A 21,264-nucleotide genomic window follows, 5' to 3' on the forward strand; every position below is an offset into this window, starting at 1 on the left:
CTTGTTAATCTTTTTCATGAGAGATTTTGGCTCCAATTACAAGAGAAAAGCCTTCTTGAGAATGAAGGTTGAAATATTTTTTAGAGTGGCCTCTAAATCCTCCTTATTCCATCTTTTTCCTGGCAAAGTCATAGAGACAAGTTCTACAAGTTAAACATGCACTAGTTGGACCATCTACTTATATAATCAGAGCAGGAAAGACCAATCAGATGCACATTCAGATATCAGCACAGTGGGGTGGTTTTTTTTACTTGCTTAAAAAGCAAACCAACAAAAAAACCACACCTCCCTTGACCAGACTCTACAGAGACAGAGTCCTTTTGAATCCAAAAATCTACTTTTGTGCTACTCAGGGAATCACTGTCCAAAGTAAGCAAGAGCAAAGATAACCCTTCTTCATGCTTGTACAGGGTGTAACAGGAGGAGGGGCTTTTAACTAGGTGTAGGACAGTCATCAGTAGCTGCTGTGGGAAATGTGACCTAAGTGATGTCAGGCCATCATTCTTATGGGTCACTATGGGTCACCATTCCTTAATATTCAGCTTTCTATTTCTAGTTTTTGATTTCCTAGGCTGCATTCCCACATAAGGCATTATTTAAGAAGCATTCATACATGCACTTCTTCAGCTCATTGGGTTAGTAGATTTTTATAAATTTGTTGTCATATCTGGTAGGAATGTCCTAGAAGTACCTGATACTATTTAATGGTGCTATACCCAGTCTCTGAGCATTCTTTGAGCCAGACTACTTGAACTCTGACTCTGTGGCTCTTGAAAAGAGTCTTAAGCAGACTAGGAAATCCATCATAGTGAGTCCTCCTAAGAGTATTTTTGGAGAAAATTCTTTTGAAGTTAATATTAATTTCCTAGGTGAAATTTGAAATTCTTAAGGAATGGATGAGTCCTAAGCTTGGACTCATTTCACTAGTAACTTGTGACCAAAAGGTTGTGCAGGGTGCTAGCAGCTAAACTGAAGAGAAACAACATCTCATGAAAATGTATTGTGGGATTTAGTACTGATAGTTCATGGTGTCTTGGGTTAATACTTTAAGTTAAAGAACTTTTGAGAAAAGAAACTAAGAAATTACTTCAAGAATATTGTCTGGCCTTTTGTCAGGACAGTGTCACGATTGGCTGACATCAGTAGTGAGATGACAGCACTCCTAGTTTGGGACAAGACTTAATCTTACTTTTATTTCACGTTTTTCACTCAGCTTGAGAGGAGTCTGTGTTATCTGAGACATTCTTAGGATAATTTTAGTCTTTGAAAATCAGTTACATCTATGCGAGTACAGGAGTGGAAAAGTTTTGGCCGAATTTGAACTGGATTTGCTAACTGTTGAAAGAACATGGGAAGAAAAGATGCTGACAGATGAACTCTGCTGGATTGAGCTGAATCAGTTTTTTTAATGCTACCAATGCTAACTGTCAGTATTGCTCTTCTACTGCAGGTGATTCTCCTCATTGCACATGTGGCACAAAGCTTTATTTAAGCTAAAAATGGACTGTGAACATGGCTTTCAGATTATGTGCAGGTTAGCTGTCTAGCCTAGATGGGAAGGCAAGCTCTTCATTTTAGAGCTCTAGCAGATGGTTTTATTTGAGTCCCATGTCCTTTTCAAAAGAGCTGTCGTGTTAGCCTCTTACTGAATTACATTTTGCTGTCAGAGAAATGGAAACCTTTTTTCAGTCAGTCTAGGTGGTATAACTAGAATTCTCTTTGCTCTCAACACAGCATGCAGAATCATGATTTCATGCAGTTTATTTTAGTTGATTCCTGCTGGGAGGTAGGATCATGCTGAATTTTGCCAGCTGTAGTATTCAGGTGGACCCTTGTGTCATTTTGTATAACATTAACATTCATAACTAGAATTGTGTAGCAATTTGCCCTAAATACATGCCATTAAAACTTGTAGCATTTTTTAAATAACACATAGCATCACAGGATATTCTGAGTTGAAAAGGACTCACAGGGATCATTGAGTCCCACTCTTAAGAGAACAGCCAGTACAGAGATCAAATCCACAGCCTGGGCATTATTATCATCATGGTCTAATCCACCAAGCTAATCTCAGTCGTCATGAGGTATTTTACCTTGCTGCAAGCGTATGTCTTGCTTTTTTAATTTCTGGCTAACTTCCTCAGGTAATGTTATGCTGCTTAAGTGCTGTGATCTTAAGTTTGCTTATTCTGGAGGTAGAATTGGTTTTCGTATGAGATGTCTCACTTTTCACTGAGGAAGACAACAGAATCCTTTGACTTACCACTGCAGTAAAATCCATTCATATGCTTGAGATGTTGTCAGATGAGTTTTAGTCTGAAACTTGGATAAAATCAAGTCTGTAATTTTAGAGATTTCTTTGTTTTGTTGAAGCCTTTCTGAATGCTGAAGTCTGTTGGCTATCTTCAGGAGCTGTTGAAGCACTTCAGCTACTTCAATTCTCTGAGAAAACTGGAACGTGAGGTTTCCAACCAGAGAAAGTGATTTGGGCTGGAGAAGGATATTCATGACAGCATCAGCATTCCATTGATAATGAAAATTTGAGGAGAAGTGTTACGTAGTAGCTCCCTAGAGTAGTGGGAAGCCAGACTTAGCAGGTGAGAAAAGCAAGATTAAGAAATAAACTCTGAGAGCAGTTCTAGTATTTAGAAAACAATATAAGCTGACCTGATCTGCCACTGTTGGGGTCCAGTACAGTGATGCTCTCCAGGGCATCCCATCATCTCTGAATACATTACTGTACAAGACACCTTGTCAGATGATAATTTGCAAAAGTTCCTTCAAATGTCGTGCTTATAGATCCCGTCTCCTTTATTTTTTATGATCTAATGATATATCATAAAAGATGAGGAGCCAAAACTATTACTGAACAGACCACAGTGCTGCTGCTGTTCTAGCGCTCCTGGTGGTTTCTGCCCATTATGTTGTGGCAACTTCGCTGTAATGGGGAAAACCATGTGTTTTATGACTTCGGGGGGATGCACTTTACTTTTCTTTATGTTTAACTCAGTGAATTGCTTTCACACATCTGTGCATGCCATCTCAAAGGAGATGGAAGGAGCGCAGACAACGGTGGAATAGGGATGGCATTACATTTTTGTTAACTTGAATTGATTTATGCAGTTCAGAAGTGGTTTGTTTCCTGTAATTCAGAGTAATATTGATGAATATTAGGGACTTTGGAAACCACATCTTGAACATTTTCTTCTCTTGGCTTCAGGGCTTGACAGTGTCTTGCAGTCCACTTCCAAAATGACCATGGAGAAATAAAACTAGTAATTTTTGGTGGTGTTGTTTCTCTTCAGTTTTAATGGCATTAGTATAGTTACTAGTGTTGGGATTTGTTGTTTTTCTTCTGGTTGTAGAACAAGTCACAGACCGTAGCTAATTCTCTGGTTGTATATATTTTGTTGTGTCTTTTAGGCTTGTGTTTTCTTGGGTTTAGTCCTTATTTCCTCATCTTCAAACATAATTTTGTGCATTGTCTTTGACTTGTTTTAAAAGGTGTTTTTTGAGAAACTTTCAGAACTTGGGCTACCTGAAAGAGTAGCATAGTGCCATAGCATGACAGGGAAGGTTGGAAGAATTCTTTGTAGCTGTGTACCCATTAGGTACACTTGTGTTTCAGCACAAATGTAAACACTCGTTTCATTTTTAAAATTTGTCACCTTTATTTTGGATTTCAGACTTCTTTACTTTTAATGGTTCAGGGATCTTTCTTAAAATGCCAATTTGTCACAATGGGAATCCTATAAGAATAGATCTGTTTGAAATGGTAGGGGTTTGATTTATAGATAAGGCAGTCAAAGCAATTACAGTGTGAGGCAGTATGATGTATTATATCATGTCAAATTCACAGCATTATTTAGAAGTCTTCACCTAAAATTTGTAGCTAATGCAGTGTTTCACCAGATCTATATTTGTATAAAATGGTCTGTTTTAACATTATTGTCTTCATATATGATGCTGTAACCATGCTGTATTAGTGCAAGCTACACCCTAATTGTGCTGAATGCTATATATCACATTGATGGTGGACCCTGCCTTTTGAGATCCATCAGTTCTAGGTGATACACAAATAGAAAATGGTTGTGAAGGCCAGTGGCCTTGTTTGGAGTCAGAAGTGTGCCAGCAGATCTGCTCTCACATTCTGAGCAGTGAGTAGGCTTTTGGTGGGTCAGATCAGTGCATACCATGTGACTAATTTGGAAGGTATCTCACCTGCAAATTTCTTTCAGTAGGGGTGAGGAAAACAGACAGTAGTTGCCATGTAGGGCTTAGGTTGGCTGAGGTGGAGTCTAGACGATTAGTATATAAAGTAATTTTGCCTAAAGGACAAAGCAAGACAATCTAGAGAGTGTGCTGTAAAACTCTTGTTCTTTCCCACATCAATCTCGTGAATCACCCTGCACTTTGCTCTCCAAATGAAATACAAGAAAAAGTGTTCCATGATCTGGGTGTATGGAGAGAGAAGTACAGGGAGGAGTCAAGGATTGCAGGCAAAATTAGGAGTGAAAACAAGCAAGGCAGCTGCTCTGACCTGAGCTCTTTCAGAGGGAAAGACACAGACACACTCTCAGCTTGCTAAGGCCTGTAGCAGGATCTTGTAAATAATACGGAATTGATTTAAATTATGAAATAATATGGAAAAGAGAATAAATTGGATAGGGATTTTCTTGATAACCACAATTTTTCTCATTATTTGTATTGTAGTATCTAGAAAGCTAAGCAAGCTGACTTAAAGAGTGCTATACTGTGCTATATTTTCTATTTCTGCGTGTCTGGCTTTCCTGAGTTGCATCATCACTGTATTTAAATTTGCTTGATGTTTTTTGCTGATGAAAATACATAGCATAAGTAGCCCAGTTCTTCGCAGATATGAACACCTGAAGCATTGTGGGGGTTTTGTGACTGTTAAATTTTCCCTTTTCTATTTGTTTTTCTCCTTTGTCTGATGTTATTTGCTTTGATGTGATGGCATTCTTTTCAGCTTGGCATTTAGACAAAGGTTTCTGATATGTTTTTGCCATTGTGTGTCATAGCTACCTTTTAACATTTCACATCAAATTTAGCCTGACTTTTTTGTTGGTTTTGTTCTGGTTTTCTACAGTGGACAGGCCAAAATCCCAGCAAATCAGGACTTCTGGTACCATAAGGCGAACTTCTTCTTTGGACACAATAACAGGACCTTACCTCACAGGACAGTGGCCACGTGATCCCCATGTACACTACCCTTCATGTATGAAAGATAAATCTACTCAGGTAAAAGCTGTAAAACAAGACAACAGAGATGTTTCATATAACTGTCTACTCAATTTAATTCTGAAGAAATGTGGATTCACTTAATTTTATTATAAATATGAAACCCTAAAATAGGTTGCAGTAGTCTTTTTTTAATCGGTGCTAATGCAGTAACGTGGTATGCGACGATAATATTTTTATGCTTTTAGAAAACAGTTTGTTAAAAATAATATTCTCAATGTGGGCAGATCTGTTGAGGCTGATCAATCTCAGCCTTGTATCTGGTTTATTTTGAAGCTGCTATATGCAAAATTGTGCTGAATGTTATTTAAGAAAGAGTCCTTATAGCAGTGGCTGACAAACTGAAGATTTTACTAAGTCATGGTAATAAATCTGTTGGTCTCAAAAAGTGTGTTTGTGTGTATGCATGGGGGTGAGGGAAGGCTACTGAGGTTATTGATGGCCTGATACTCTTGTCATAGCCTTGGATTCTCTTCAGAGCTCTGTCTTTGGTAGGAGCCTATGGCGGGTAGGCTGCTGGGGCATTCTGCTGCTCCAGTGCTCTTTGGCTAGAAAGGTGAATGTTCTTTCTTGCCTGCTTCCTCCTCCTCCTGGAGCTTGTTGCCCCCAAAGATGATTAAAAATACATAATTCTAACCAGCCTACAATTATTATCAAAGGAGCTGCATTCTTGTTTTTTCAGTAGTGCTTTTGGGGTTTGGAATAAGCCATTTGAGTTTGACTTCCAAACTAAATTGGAAACTAGAAGAAACTAGCTCTCTTCAGTTATGTTTTCAATCTAACAGGCAGTGTAGGTGTAGTTGTTAAATCAGTAGCTTATCTCTTGTGCCATGATTCTGATCCATAGTTATCATGGGTCTTGAAATAGATTCTATGGTTCTAGTCTTTTGTGTAATACTGAGTTTCTCAGGACAAGTTAGAATGTATGTAGAAGTTTCCTCATCTCTAAAATACGCTGTCTTGCAATGCAGGAAGCTCTTTGATGGGGTAAAGATAAGCATAGAACGCTTAGAAAAGAAAAAAAAAAAGGGTCTGTATGTTTCAGAAATCTCATTTAATGAATTTGAGAAACTGATGATTAAAATGTTCCAAGAAAAGTTTTAGAAACTTTGGTGAGGACCCTTTGGAAAAACCTGTCTTCATGTCCTGCTTATTTTGGAACCAGACAGTTAGTTTTAGCAAAAAAGCAGCAGTCATATTTACTGTCACAAAAGGATCTACCTAAAAAGCCCTTAATCCTGGATTTATTTTCAAGGTGCCTTCCTTTCACAATACTGTGCCTTTAAAGTCTTTCTGTTTTGAAAATAAAATTTCCATTCAGGAGATTTTCAGTAGCATGCTTTGTACTTACTTTATTTCTCAACCGCTCTCTTAAAATATATATCCATATCAATCTTTACCAATACTCTTATGAATAGAAAATTTAGAATATTTAAACATTCACAAACAAACCTTTTCACTAGTTATGGAAAAGATAAACCAAGTGTTCTATAAATATTTGAGCTCCAAGTATTTGGCGGTAAAATTGCTTTCCTAGTGAGCTCAAGTAAGTGTTCAGGTTATGTGAACTGTTGGCTGCCTCCTTTTGCCTCATTCAGAAACTAAAAATGAAGTTTTACCTTTTCAGCATAATCAGGTATAACAGAGGAAAAGCATACTGCTGTCATTACAAAATTAAGTATTATTTCAAAGGGGTAGGAACAGTGAGATCTCAGGGTTTGGATTTGTGGCTATCTCCTAGTAAAGAATTATATTAGCTATCTTTTTTTCCAAGTTACGCCAATCTCAAGCATTTATCAGTGCTTAAGCTGAGTCACTCCTTGGGACTATGAATATGTAAAATGTAACAAGCATATTGCTCAGTGATTTCCAGTTTGAGGGTTTTTTTTTGTTTGGTGGGGTTTTTTTTCCCAAATAAAATGCTCACTAGGAAGGCTTTAAGATGATCATAAAACATTGTCTTATGTTTTAGTGTGTGTCTGGGTTTTTGTTGTTTCAGCTCTGTGTAGTTTGAAGTATATCTAATTTCGAGAACTAAGGATGAGTTCCAAGTTGTTGATAGGGTGCATGCATCGTAAATTAGGTTAAATAAAAAGAAGATAATGAAAATCAATAAACCATTCTTCTGTATGAGCATGTTTCATTGGAGAATAAATTATCTCTTGTTTTACTTCTAAATTCATGAACAATGCTGTCAGTATAACTTACATGGTAGGTGGAATAATTATTTCTCTTTCAAGGATATGTTTTGTTCCTAATTAAACATTAGTCTAAAATCCAGATTTTGTGGAGTTTTGTTAAGGTTGTAATTATGGCTGTTCCAAATTTCTTAGACTTTTTGTTTTTAAAGAAAGAGAGACAGTTTCTGGTCTTCATGGTGATCAGATGAACGTTTAATGAGTTTTATTCCAAGTTCTTGTTTCCACTTAAATTCTTTCAACCTGTATAATGCTCATGAGTAAAATGTTTCTTCATAAGAATAGATGGGAGGGAGCAGAATTTTGTTTGGTTTAGTTTCTGTCACGTCTTGGAGAACAGGACTACGGTTCATATTTCTGTGTCCCTCTTACTTGCCCCAAGTGATTTGACTGAAAATACAGAAGAGAAGTGAGGTGGTTATGTTTGCTTTTGGAAAAATACACTGTAACACTGCATTGTGGTATTTGTAAAAATCAGTATTTCTCAGAATTCTGTGTGTATGTTCATGCGTGTGTGTGTGCATCTGCATACAACTAGCTGATCTTTAAGGAGCAGTGCGTTTTAGATAATCACAGGTATGCAATTTTATTTAGTCATGCTTTAGTATTTCAGAAATGCAGGTAAACTTCCTGTTGTAGGAAGTTATACTTGTTGATGTACTTCGTGATTCCCTTTCCTGAGTTCCTTCATTGTCCTACCTTCCTCACCTTTTTTAAAATCTGAACTTTTCATTAAGGCCATTTAAAACGCAGTATAACTTCTTTCCCCATTTTTTCTGTCTCTTTTGGAGCACTGATGGAACAATTTTGTACACCACTTCTTTATGCTTCATCGTTTAAGTATTTCCCCCTTCATAGTGTAAAGAACAACTAGATATAGAAATGGCTTGTGTCTAACCTTGGAATCTTCAGAAACCTTTGGATAATTGTCAGAGTTGATAAATATAATTATTTGGCACTAGCTAAGTAATTAAAAAGATATTTATAAAATTAAAAAAGAGAGATTAAAAAGAAACATGGTGTTAATGTCATAACAAAAATATTGCCAGTTAATCTGTGTAATCTTTCTCAATCTAAATAATACAAAGAAACAAACAAATGGCCAAGTGGCATATTTATTATCCAGTGATTTCCAATTGATGACTGAGGCATATCCAGCAATCCAACTGGAATCCAGTTTTTCTCATTGTATATGGCAATTAGGTATTGCACAAATGAAATGAAAGAAAGTTTGCAAAACACCTTTGAGAATTTTTACTTCTCTCTAACCTAAAGAACAGAGCAGAGTTACTAGGCTGGAATGCTTGGCTAAAATACGTTTTTCTTGTGGATAGGTCAAGGCTTTAATGTAGTTAGCTCTCGTTAGGCACGTTTTGTTTTCTTCTGGGTAGATTTTTTTTTTTTTTCTCTAAAGTTAACAGTCATAAATGAAGAGGATCAATTCCATGAAGCTTTTTTATTGGTGTGTTAGTTGTCATTGATTTTATGGGATATTTTAATGATGTACACTGGCAGAAAGAACAGGGAATAAGGTGTGTAATAGAACTATGAGTTTGTCCTTCTAACCTTACTTAACCTGGTAACATATGTTTAAGAGTCATAATTTGATTTTTGAGTCATCATCTATAGTCAAATTGACTTCTAACTGCTTTGGCAATTTCTTTTTGTAAAGTTTCTAGATGGCCTTTGAATGCTTTAGAAATACCTGAAAACCCATCAGTTCTTATGTTCTAGTGCTGCTGTTGGGTTTCTTTTGAATGTGGAAGTTCTTCAAAAACACATTGCTTCCCCTGTAAAGTGTGGACATACGTAGGTATTCCAGAATGCAGGTTGGATGTAGTAACTGGAGTGAAGGGCTGGCAATAAATGTGAGATACTTAAAGTAATAGAGTCTTGTTTTAGGTTTAGGTAGGTTGGTATGCTATGCAGTCATTCTGATATAAGTGGAAAGAATGTAGGTGTATGTCCCTGGCATGGGTGGAAAAGCAAGGCAGGATTACCAAACGTGTTGGAAAAAGTGCTGATCTCCACAAGGTTGGTGAGTAACAATGGTGGTTATGGTTTACATGAAGACTGAAGAGAGCAAACAGATGTGGCATTCTGAGCATGTCCTATCCCATATGTCAACTGAAATGGAACATAAACCTTCACATCTTGAAAACAAAGGATCCATGTTTTGTAGGTGCAGTATGCGTTATCTAATGTTTTCAAGGTTCTTCCCCTAAAATCTTGGCAGGACTAATCCTTCTTCATGAAGTTCAGTGCATCGTTTCTGTGATGCTCTAAATTTCTTTCTGCTCTGAAATGTTACTAGTTTCACATTTAGTGCCTGACCTCTCTTACTGTAAGAGGTACTCTTTCTCTCTGACTTGAGGTGCAGCAACTGTGGTTTTGTTTATTGTGATTCAGAAATTTTTCTTCTGATACAATTCTGAATTATGGTTTGACTTTAATTTTTTTTTCATATGTTTAACACTTGAGAAGTACACTTGCAGCTTCCATTGATAAGCCTCTTTTGTGGAAGTCGTAAATAATTTTCATGAAATGTGACAGATTGTGGATGCTACACATCCATCAATATTTGTGGTCTAAATGACAGCATTTAAGTGAGATACGAGGTGGTCAAACATAAGCTAAACTTAGAAAAGCAGAATTTCTGTTTGACAGCCACAAGTCTGGGGTGTTTCTGTTTGTTTTTTAAAAGCTTTTGCTTGAGTACAAGGATTTGATGTTACAAACCCAAAACTATTCTTCATATAATGTAGATTACAATATATTGTAAGCAGCAATTTCTGTGGTTTGAAGAAGACTACCTTGCTATAATATTGTAGTAACTGTTTATGTTGTATTATTTTTGTAAAGCTTTTTCTTTTTTAAATCTGCCTCTAAGTAGCACATGAATATAATGTTGTCCAACTTCAGTATTGTGCTAGGAGCATCATACAGTGCTCGTAATCTAATACTGTAGGTAAAATTTGGGGTCACAGATAGTCTGCCCCCTATATACTGTGTATATTTTGAAGGGTTGTTATCTTGACTCAGTTCACCAGGGGCTGAAAGCACCCCTGTAGTCCTTGTCTCCAGGGAGATGCTATTTGAGTGGAAGAGAATGTCAAAGCATACTTGAACAAGTACAAAATTTAGGATTAATTGAATAGATATTTTCTGATTTTTATTTTTGATTTCTGAATAAATCCTCTGCAATATAAGGATTCCCATCTCTCTCTCCTAACAGTCGGTGTTGTTGATGAACTTCAGGGGTTGATTTTAGTTTGCTTTTTGTCCTTGCTATCTGGATCAGTATCTGTGTTTACTAAAAATACTATCAAGCTCATGTATTCTATATATTTGTTTTGTTTTTTGACAGTGTACTTCTCTTCATTGAGAAAGTCACTTGGCTTTTTAGATTCTTGGTATCTTTTCAGTTTATTAAGCTGTAGTTGAAAGGATATGAGCTTATAGTGATCCCTGCTACACCCTTCTGCACTACCAGTAAGTATTTAAGCTGCCAAACTGCCTGCTTCTGCATCATCCTGGTGTTCCCCAAATTGTGGAGCAGTGCTGTATTCAGAAAACACTCTTGAAAGATAAATTTTCTGAGAATTCCCTTTGCGATGCTGTTGTTGTGTGAGGGTGTGGCACTATATCCCAGCTGTACTTGGGATATAGTAAAATACTGTAAGAGCAATTTAAATTGGAAAGTAAATTGTAACAGATTGTGAAAGCCCATGATTTTGAAAAAGTAAAAAATTTTCCTCATTTTCTCTAGTTCAGTAGAAATCTGCAAGCCACTTCAGTGTTTAAAAAAACCCATCATTTAAACCCAACAGAATGTCTTTCATACAAATTCCAGAGAAGATGGTAAGTACCTGATCTGCAAAAACAAGTAATTATTTAGAATGTGGCTCTGTTAAAATGCAGAGCAGGCAGATGCACACACAGGTGGCACATGCATGTTGGCAGAGGCTCTGCTTTGGGTCAGGGGAGTTAAGCATTGCCTGGCTGAGGGACTGCCTTGTCTTTCACATAGTTTTAAGTATCTGTTTTAACTTTTCACATTTGATTTTATTCTTTTTTTCATAACCGCATTATCTTCTGGTTTCTTCCCCAGACCCAAACAAAAATGGGTATTACATGACAGAGTCAAGTAATAAATACACGGAACTCTTAATTTTTTATATAAGAACTTGTTTTTTCTGGGAGCATGTGGGAAAAACTTCAGGACTGATTTTTTTCCGTTTTGCGTTCTAGTCGCCCACACAGCTTGCTGGGCCTTTGGCTGAAGTATTACTGGTGGTGTAAAAATAGCAGAGAAAAAGCCCCACCAAAACCATGGAAAGTGCAGGGCTGGCAGAAAACACAAGAGGGTTGAGTAGGCCTGTGCACACAGAGACTGAGTACATTAAATATTAGCACTGATGAGTTAGGTGCTGGGCTGTAGGCTGTATAATGCTGTGGCGGTGTGGTGGTTATGAAGGTGCAGCCCACGCTCTAAAATTGCAGTTCTGTGCTCGATGGTACCATGCCTGGCCTGGTTTAGCTGGAGGGGCCTCGTCTGGGGGCTGCTCTCGGCTCCCTTTGCAGGACAGCGAGGAGCTGTTGGTTTTATGGTGTTCTCCAAGGTGGTGCCCAGGCTCCTTCCTCAGCCAAGCAGAATCTGTGGTATCCATGTGGGTACTACAGAAGTTTCTAGATCCTAGATAGGAAGCAAGAGTATGGAAAGCTGTGGAGGATCAGGGTTTCCATGCATGAGAACACGTCTCACAGGGATGTGGATCCCAGATCCTATTTGTCCTGCCTGCTGGGGTTCTGTCTCCCTAGAAGTCTCAGCAGTGGCCCCCTCCCTTAAAAACCCCATGGACAAATTGTTGTTTTCAGTGGTATGGTTTTATTTCTTTTGGACTTGCTGTGAAAGATTCAGCTGATACTAGTAGAAGCTGTTGGGGGAGAAAGCCCCCAACATAAACAGCTTTATATTTATGTGCCTGTAGCCCTGAGTTTTATATAGTTGATATCCCAAACTCTTCCTGAATTTTAGATGTTTCCATTGTTCCTGTGACTCTCTTGGTCAGGAATTCTGGTGGATAACCTCAATTTTCATAATAGCCTTGTGGCGAATAAGCATAGTAGTTGAGAGTTTGGGCTTTCAGATGCTTCTCAGTCTTTGGGGTTTAACTTTAGCTCCTGCATCTGAGGACAGTCCCCAAACGTCTTGGCTTTGAGATATGGCTGAAAAAGGCCTGCGTGTTACGGTACTGCTCATGTAAGTTGGTGCCAAAAATAATAAAAGGTGTATCAAACTCTATCAAGTCAGAGTTAGCAAGAAAGGATTGGTTGTGTGGTCCAGTGGTTGAGGAAGACAGGTGAGAGAAGTGAATCCTGGCTTGAGGTTGTACAGGTTTTTTAATCTTGTGGTTTTCTAAACTGTCTGCTGAGTGAAACAGACATGGATGCCAAAGCACCGGGTGGGAGCAGCCAGGTGAGGTTTTTGTCAAGCCTCTGATTCCTTCTTCAGTAATGTGCATTGTTCTTGTGCTTTGTAAATGCAAGTTTACAAAGCTTTGGTTTTCTGTATTGCTTTTTATTTGTTGAGACTATTAGTGCTGCATATCAGATTCTGAGATTTATTCACGTAACTCTGACACTGCCTAAAGAGTAAAGCAGTAATTTATGCCAAAAGTTCGTCTTACCTGGAGAATTCAGTACAGTGCATTTTTTTTCCCCCCCTTCTAGACACCCAGTTGTTGGGCTGAAGAGGGAGCAGAAAAGAGATCACATCAGCGCTCAGCATCGTGGGGAAGTGCTGATCAGCTGAAAGAGGTGAGAAGTTTTACACAGTGGAGCCTTTCAAATTTTGATAAGCCCAAGATATTTTTTAAACCCTTGCTGTAGTCATGGAATCTGCACCCTTTCCCTCTCCTCTTTTGCTTTTGAAACAGGTTTTACCTCCAATCTAAGAGTTGTTTGAAGAGTGATTGTTATTTTATGCTTGTTGGACTTCCTCCCTGCATACTATGAAGCATTGGCTGTGAAAGACTGGCCAGAGTGGGCATTGAGGAACCAGCTTCTTGTTGCTCGCTTTCTGTTCAGTGTTACCTTAGCTCTCTGATCTTTAATGCTGTTCTCCTGAAAGAGGCAAAGTGTCAGGTGGTGTGTTAACATATTCTTGTTTAGAAATTTTGTTCAAATTTTAGGTTGGAGATCGAGAGGACACCACTTTCACAAAAAGGTGTTGATACAGTAATGGTATGAGTACTTGAAATGCTCTTTAGTCAAAAATATTTTGATGTAGACTATAATTGCAACTAGAAAGAACCTACCAAAAGTGAAGTGGATTTGCATCATGAGAAAGTAGATACAGTAAAATGGTCTCCAGCTCAGCTGAAATGACAGTATCTCAGTTTTTGTCCCAGTAACCTCCATTTTGTCCAGAGTTTGAGTAACTAAATCTGTCCAGAACCTAATAAGGGGCTACATTCAGCCTCATGCCGCTGTCAGGAAGGGTGTAGCCTCTCTTCTTCTTCTGCACTTTCTTAAAAAAAAAAAATCCTGCAGCATGTTCCCATGAGGTGTAACTTTCCCTCATACTCTGGGCTTTTTGCATGTTCTTTCCTGACTCTCTGTTGAATAGGGCATTCAAAAATGAGAAGAAATGTATAGGTTATCTTAGGAGAAGAAGCTCGAGGCAGTATATATTCCTCTTCTGGACAGACATTGATAGAGAATTATCAAAAGGAGTGATGCAAGTTTAATTACTCAAATTTTAAAATCACATTTGACAAATACGGAATAATCTTGCAATCCACTGGTGGCAATAGCCTCATTTTTAAAGATGAGGACCTGGGCCAAAGGGAGGTTGATCCAAAGAGGTTTTTCTGTTCCCATCTCACTCAGTACCTCTTACGAAACCTTGATGTGTTGGAACATGGGCCTTCAGTTGCCTGGATGACTTCATCTGCAGCTGTGAGGAAGCATTCAGAATCACAGATTAAGTGATCAGAAATTAGTGCAGAAGGAGTTTTGTGTCAGAGAAGTTTTGGCTTAAACCTTACCTACCAGCACATAGAAATTATAATACAGACAGGAGGAGCATCTGTTTTTCTAGGATAATGTTTCCTTGCTTTTACTGAGAGACTACCCTTCGTATTCTGGCAGTTCCCTATCAACTTGTGCAACAAGCAGCTCTGCTTCACCACAGGCCTGTGGCTGTCAGTGATAGTGAAACCTTCAGCATATAAGCAAGTCTCTGCTATTTGATAACAGTGATCCATTGTGCTGGGTTGCCACCCTCTTGGTGTACTGACCACACGAGAAAGATAAGAAATGTGTGGCCAATGTGTTTCACAGTTCCTTTTTCGATAGAATGCATTAGTGGACAAAATTAGGTTCTGTGGAAGGGAGTTGTTTCTATCCAAACTTTGCAATGGTTGTTCACCCCAAAACCACCCTTGTCTTCTTCAGCTTACAGTTCTTCCCCTTCCTCTGTTTTCCTTTCTCAAGCTACTCAGGACAGTTTTCTTACCTTTTCTAGTTCCTTGGATTCATAACCCAGTGTCATTCTGCATGCATCATCCAGCACTCGTCATCTACCCTCTTAGAGCTCTTACTCTGTTACCTTCCAGCTCCTTGTGAGTTCTGACTCTCCATTGTTTGGCTTCTGTTTTATCCCTTTCTTTTTCCTTTCCCTCATGTGTCAGCCTGTGTGTGGTGGTGGTAAGTGTTTGTTCAATACCAAGAGTATCTGTGCACTCACTTTTTTTGTGCCACAGTAATCTGCAGTTCCTGAAGGAGGAATTCTCTGGGGTGGTTCTATTCAAAGTGTGAAGCCCACGAGAGGCAGAATTGTTAACAAATGCAGCTGCCAGTTCCAGATATCTTTCTTGAACATGTGCAAACTGAAATTTTTGCCAAAGCTTCACCAAATGTAAAGATTCTTCCAAGGGACTAGAAGAGCACATTTGCAGCATAAAGGACCCCCAGGCAAATGTTTGACTTTTTCATCCAAAACAGTGGAAAACAGAACTATACAGGTAAAAAGCTAAAGTAATGTGTTTTGGCACATAAAATGGTAAAATCTCTTCCACCCCCCTTTCATTTTAAATCACATTCTTAAACAACTCTAACACTTGTACTGAAGTCTGATGGGGAGGAGATAGATCAGAATGTTGCATGGTAGATACTTGACAAAACTATGGGCAGCTGAAAGCAAAAGCTTAAGTAATGGAAATAAAAATACCACCTTCTCCTGGGCAATTGCTTTTGTTATGTGTGGTGTAGGTAACATTGTTCTGCTTAGAATTTTGAATTGTTTCCCATAGCGTTTGACAGTAAACAAGTAGATAGCTGTTTGCAGTTTCCTTGGGTTGTTTTTGCAGTTTGGATTCATGTTTTCTTGCTTCAGAAATTAATGGGTTGGTTTCTAGCATGTTTTTTTTTTTTTAATATGTTGGTTCTGTAAACTAGCTAAACACTTGTGTGGTAGTTACTGGTTTTGATAAAATAAGATTGAATATGCATTTAAGTTTAAAAAAATTATTTTCTTGGTTAAATTTGAGTACTATTAAAATGAGATACATTTGTTTAATACAACTGGTAGCTCTTTTTTAAAGATCTGTATCATAAAAATTAAGACTGAGTGTATAGGTTTAAGATCCCAAGCAAGCAAATGAATTCAGAATTACCACTTTTAAAAAGGATTTCACTTTGGGTAGTAAAACTTACTTTGCCCTTAATTGGGATAGGTATGTGTCAGGATTAAATGTCTAGCACTGAAATAGATATATTTGCTTTCTTGTAGTGAGTCTGTTAGAAATTTAAAAGTCCCCAGCTCTCAATATAAACTTTCCTTTAATAATTTCATAACAAAATCTGCTTTTAAAGAATTTGTTTATTCTGAAGGGCTCTACTACTTGATTTTAAGAAGTCTTAAGTGTAACTTGTCTAAGATGATGCCGGACTACTTTAACATTATTTCAGTAGGTACATGTCTTGACTGGGAGATGAAGATTGCTATCAGTCTTTATACTGGATACAAACCAAGTAATGGCTAAAAACACTGGTATTTTTTCCCTTTTCAACCTGAATAATTAGTTTGAAATTCTGTTGACGTTGTTCAGGGACAATTTTAGTTATAGCTTACCCTGAACTGGAACTTACCCAGAACTGGGAAAAACCCTCTATTTAAAGCAAGTAGTTTTCGCTTTGTATAGGTTTTTAAAGATGTATTTCAGACAGCTGATTTTTCACTTCCCTTAAGCAGCTCTCTGTGCTGTATCTGTTACACAGACAGCAACAGCCCCCCATTGGAAGGTCCCTTTTGCTCTTACAGAGTACTTGAAAAGGACTTGGGAATAAAAGAGAATTGAATATGAGAGCTTGCATGCCTAATGGGCTTTCATATACCAATTGAAAGATTGTATTCAAAGGTTTAGGGTGAATTTCTAATGCTCGTTTTGCTCTTTGACCTACTGGTTAACTCGTTTATTAACAAACATTTAATGATTGAGGTGGAGCTCACTCATTACCAAGGAGTTTGTGGTTTGTTCAGCAGTAGGAAGTTACCATGTTGTGTAGCCTGAGCTGTAGAAATACAGCCTATTGACTGGTAAATATTAGTGAGCATTTGGAGAGGTACAGTGGGATGTGTCAGGTTCCTTCATATTCGTCTGCATCTAGGTCCCTTCAAAAGGGAAAAACTACCAAGATACTCAGATTATCCCAGTGTTGTAAAGCACTGACCTAATTTGGTTATTTCTCAGTTTAGTGCCATTAGTTATATTAGACTGCATGCATATTACAAGTGGCATAGACAAAATTAATATTATTCATTGTACAGCTTCGAGCTGGAGAAATACTTAGGAAGCAGAAAATATATTTGTAGGGGGTTTTCCTGACTTGTTTAATAATCCTGGATGGTCATTTTATCTTTGACAGTAAACCATTAAAACCAAATTGAAACTTTGTGCCCTGAATGACTTTGTGTAGGTTTCTGATGCACTGATCTTTGTGTTTCCTTGGTGTTCATTGTTGGTGGGGGTTTTTTATAAATTACTTTAAAATAGGTGAAGAAAAGAGCCTTCCGCTGCATCAGCAACATTGCAGAGAACAGTCACTGGAAGAGCAAAGGCTGAAAATTCTCTTAAATTTTTTTTGAAATGTACACAGATTTATGCTGTGTTTTCCCCCCTCCATGCAGTCACATGAGAGTACTTGCCAAATTGTGAATTAAAAGATGTACTTTGAAATTCACTGCATGTATGTTTACCCATCAAAATGTAGCAAAACAGTTTTCCATAACAAAGGGCATTCGAACACTGGAAGTAGCATTCAAATTGAGTTCACTCCTTTATAAATTCCTTGATTCTTGTTTTAAAATTTGTTTTACTTTCAGCTGTATCCTCTAAGAAAATAGCTGTATTTTCTAAAGGGAATGTTCTGCATGTCTTCAAGTTAGTTAGGCAGGGAGAACATTTGAATTTGTTTACTTATATAATTCACATGTTATGGATCTAAGTGCACATATGCGCAAGGCTAACACTTAAATGTCTTCGACAGGTGGATGCTTTAGGATACACGTGAAATCTTTTGATTTACATATGTTCCTTAATATGACTGTGTATGCCCCAGTCATGTTCGTGCTCAGAACTTGGGCATGTGGGGGAAGTGGTGTCCCAAACCTTTTCTGTTCTTAGCTGCTTGGTGAAAATGGAGTGTTTTGTTACTGCCCTTTGGTTTCCCCAGCATAGCACATGGTTCCTTTCCTGCCACTTCCTTGGCACTATTTTCTTTGAATAGATCTGGTCTGATGGTGGATCTTCAAGTGCCTGTTTTCCTGATGCCACTCACTTGGCACCATTTTCTTTGCACAGCAGGCTCCCTAGCTCATATTAGCTGCATCAGTTGAGTGCCCAAGAGAAAGGATCTGCTGCTTCTTTGAGATAATTGGTAGAACAGGTGCCATCAAGGCATATGTTTCAGATCCTTTTTTACTCCATAAATTATATTTGTTTTGTAAGAATTAGGGTACCTCATAATTGTCTGTAGATCATTTTGCTTATGTTTGATGCTCTGATGACGCTTCTCTACCTGAGAAGATGGTGTAGATAAACTTCAAGGAAGCTAGCACAGCTCTCTATTCCTGTTAGTAGTAGTGACTTTATTTCAGTTTGAGATAGAAAATAATTGGTAATTAAAAGACAATCTTATAGAAGAAAAAGAGCTATTGCAGTGTCAGAATTAGCTTTAGCAAGTGGTAGAACACTGTGGACTCCCCTTGCTGAACAGCTGGAGCATCATTTAGTTCAGCGAATTTCATGTACTCATTGACACTGCACAGACAACCAGCAGGCCTCTGTCTCCCAGGTCTGCAGGATAAATAAGAAATGGCAAATTCCTTTTTATATGCCCATTGTTACTTTCTCCTTTTCTTGTCAAAAGGTAACTACCACATCATGGACAGTTAGGGTCCTGCAAGTTCAGGGCTAAGGATGTATGATCTAAGAAGGCACATCTGTTTCTTCACTGCATTGCTTGTTTGGCTTAAGTGATCGTATCAGCTCCAGATACACAGTCAAATCAACTATTTTCCCTCTTCCGTTTCTCCTCAGTGACCCAAGAAGTCTTTTCTTTGTTAGTGTCAAGAACCTATTGACTGCCAAAATACACATACTCTTGAGGAGGCTGAGAGAACCGTAAATTCCAGGGATCCATTGATTCCTTTCACAGTATCAGAGCTTCAAGGGTTTTGGCTAGCCTAGAGACATACCAGCCTATCAACACTCTCCCATTTAGAGCTTTCACTATCCAAATCTTAGGGTGAGAGGCTATGTCCTCAAAGATTTGCAAGCTTACTTGTGACAGAAATCAGTCAGCCAGACCTCTGAGGTGGTATTGTGTAGTTATTTTTTTTCATAGTGTGCTCCTGAGGAGAACTCAAAAACCATATTTCATTTAAATTAAACAAAATAGTGTATTTAACTTTTTGATTTAGGAGGAAGTGCATGGCATCAAGGAGAGGCAGTAGAAAGGAAGGATTTATGTACAGCACTCTCCTTGCTTTCTGATTATTCTTGTAGCCAGCCATCTCTGTCCACAGCTGTCTTCTGATCTGGGCATCATTTTTCTCCTCTGTTTTTAAAAGGGAAGATGAAGATTATTTCCCAGTTGTCCCCATTCTTCAGCATTCCAATGTAAGACACAGATATTTGTAATGTGTGTATATTTACCAGAGTAGTTACCTGCATGTTTTTCCATCTATGGAGTTAGGTTTCCCAATTGCTGTTACTCCTACAGGAAGAAGGGAAAAGTTCCAGACAAACATGTATATTTTTTAGAGGTGAAATATCTCTTCATACTCCAAAGTTCCTTGCAACATGGTGCTTGAGTTGCACCTTTTATCAAGAGCTTAGTGTCCCAGTTCTCTAAATGTAGCTCGTCTGTGTAAGTAATGCAGCTGTATTAGGGCTCTGTTTTTCTGGATGTGTTGAACACACAGACCCTTTTGGAAGTCTTGAACTGTTTGTCTGTTGTTTAAAGATCAAAGCATTCAGCCATTTCTGAGTAGCAGTACTCTAAATATGGGTAACGAGCTGTGGCAAGACTTGATATGAAGCCCTAAAGGTAGATTGTTCTTCTGTGAGTGCTACCAGAAACAGCACAAAGAAAAGTTCACAGCCTGCAGCAAAGCTCCATCCAAACCTCTTCACCAAGCACTGTCATCTCTGACACTGTGAAGAGTGATGTGAAGTGATTCTCTGCCACAGAGTTGCTTTGCAGGAGTACCAGTGATATATTTAACTACTTGGAAATAACCACAGAGTGCATGTACTTGTAAGTTGTCACTCAGAAGGAGAGGTTAGTTTCCAGCTGATGTATGAATTCCATGTGCATTCATTCTCCTTACTTGCCCTCAGGTTTTTAAAAATTCTGACTCTAGCTGAGTTAAAAATGAAATGGGGCCATGCATGGCCTTATATACCAGTGAGCTGAGCATGAGGAACAGTAGGATTTGAGCCTAAGGGAACAAATTATCCAGTTTTAAGGAAGTGTCTGTACCTGTTGTGTGAATTTGCACATAGTCTAAACTTCTGAGACAATGTTTATAGAGGTAAGTACTCTCTTTCATGTAGAAGTTTCCCAGGAGGGATAAATAAGTAGAGGAATCCCCAAACGAAATTCTTAGGTTTCTTGTTAAGGGGCAGGTCAAATGGATAATGGCTTTAGTTGCATTTGACATTTAAAATATGTAACTTTTGATTAGACATCTTTGCAGCAGACAGTAGGAAAGATAATTCCATCTGCCTGAAGGAATTTGTGATAATTTTGCCTGCAGGGAAGTGCTACTGAATGTATTAAATAAGTACTCAAAGATGAGCAGTGCATTTTGATTGCCAGTTGTTTGTGAAGGCTCTTTACTTTTATGATGAATTACCACTCAAAAATTATGGTTTGGTTTAAGATCAAACAAATTAAACTGTAGGCTTCAAAGTCCCCAGTTTAAACCAGTTAGAGGTTAGAAAATGCTACAAATTGTCATTCTGATTCCTTTTATTTGCATCAGATATTACAGTGCTTGTGTGTAAATGAGGAAATTCACTAAATAAACTAAGCCTGTTGTTGTATTTAGGTTGGCGAATAGGGCAGATACTTTGGAGTATCTGATAAGCAGAAAGAAGCTTTAATGCTCATACTTTAAGGAAAGGCAATCCCATATGCCTATAAAATCCTCCAAAGAGGATTTAAAATGTCCATGGTTCACTTGATATGTGAAGATTTGAGCAGTTACCCATTCGAGAACTCATTCTCA

At 38.1% G+C, this 21,264-nt stretch overlaps 1 protein-coding gene across 4 annotated transcripts in view; it reads left to right on the forward strand.

Annotated features, from left to right (window-relative positions):
• Positions 1 to 21,264, forward strand: part of GLCCI1 (glucocorticoid induced 1) — a 54,130-nt gene that overhangs the window by 14,788 nt on the left and 18,078 nt on the right. For all 4 annotated transcript variants that reach the window (XM_082288657.1, XM_082288658.1, XM_082288659.1 and 1 more), the window contains exons 2-3: positions 5,111 to 5,262; positions 13,194 to 13,280. In XM_082288657.1, the coding sequence (XP_082144783.1) occupies positions 5,111 to 5,262; positions 13,194 to 13,280 (239 nt within the window). The remainder of the gene's footprint in view (positions 1 to 5,110; positions 5,263 to 13,193; positions 13,281 to 21,264) is intronic.

Source organism: Coloeus monedula, assembly GCF_965178545.1.
Source record: "Coloeus monedula genome assembly, chromosome: 1".
NCBI lineage: Eukaryota > Metazoa > Chordata > Aves > Passeriformes > Corvidae > Coloeus > Coloeus monedula.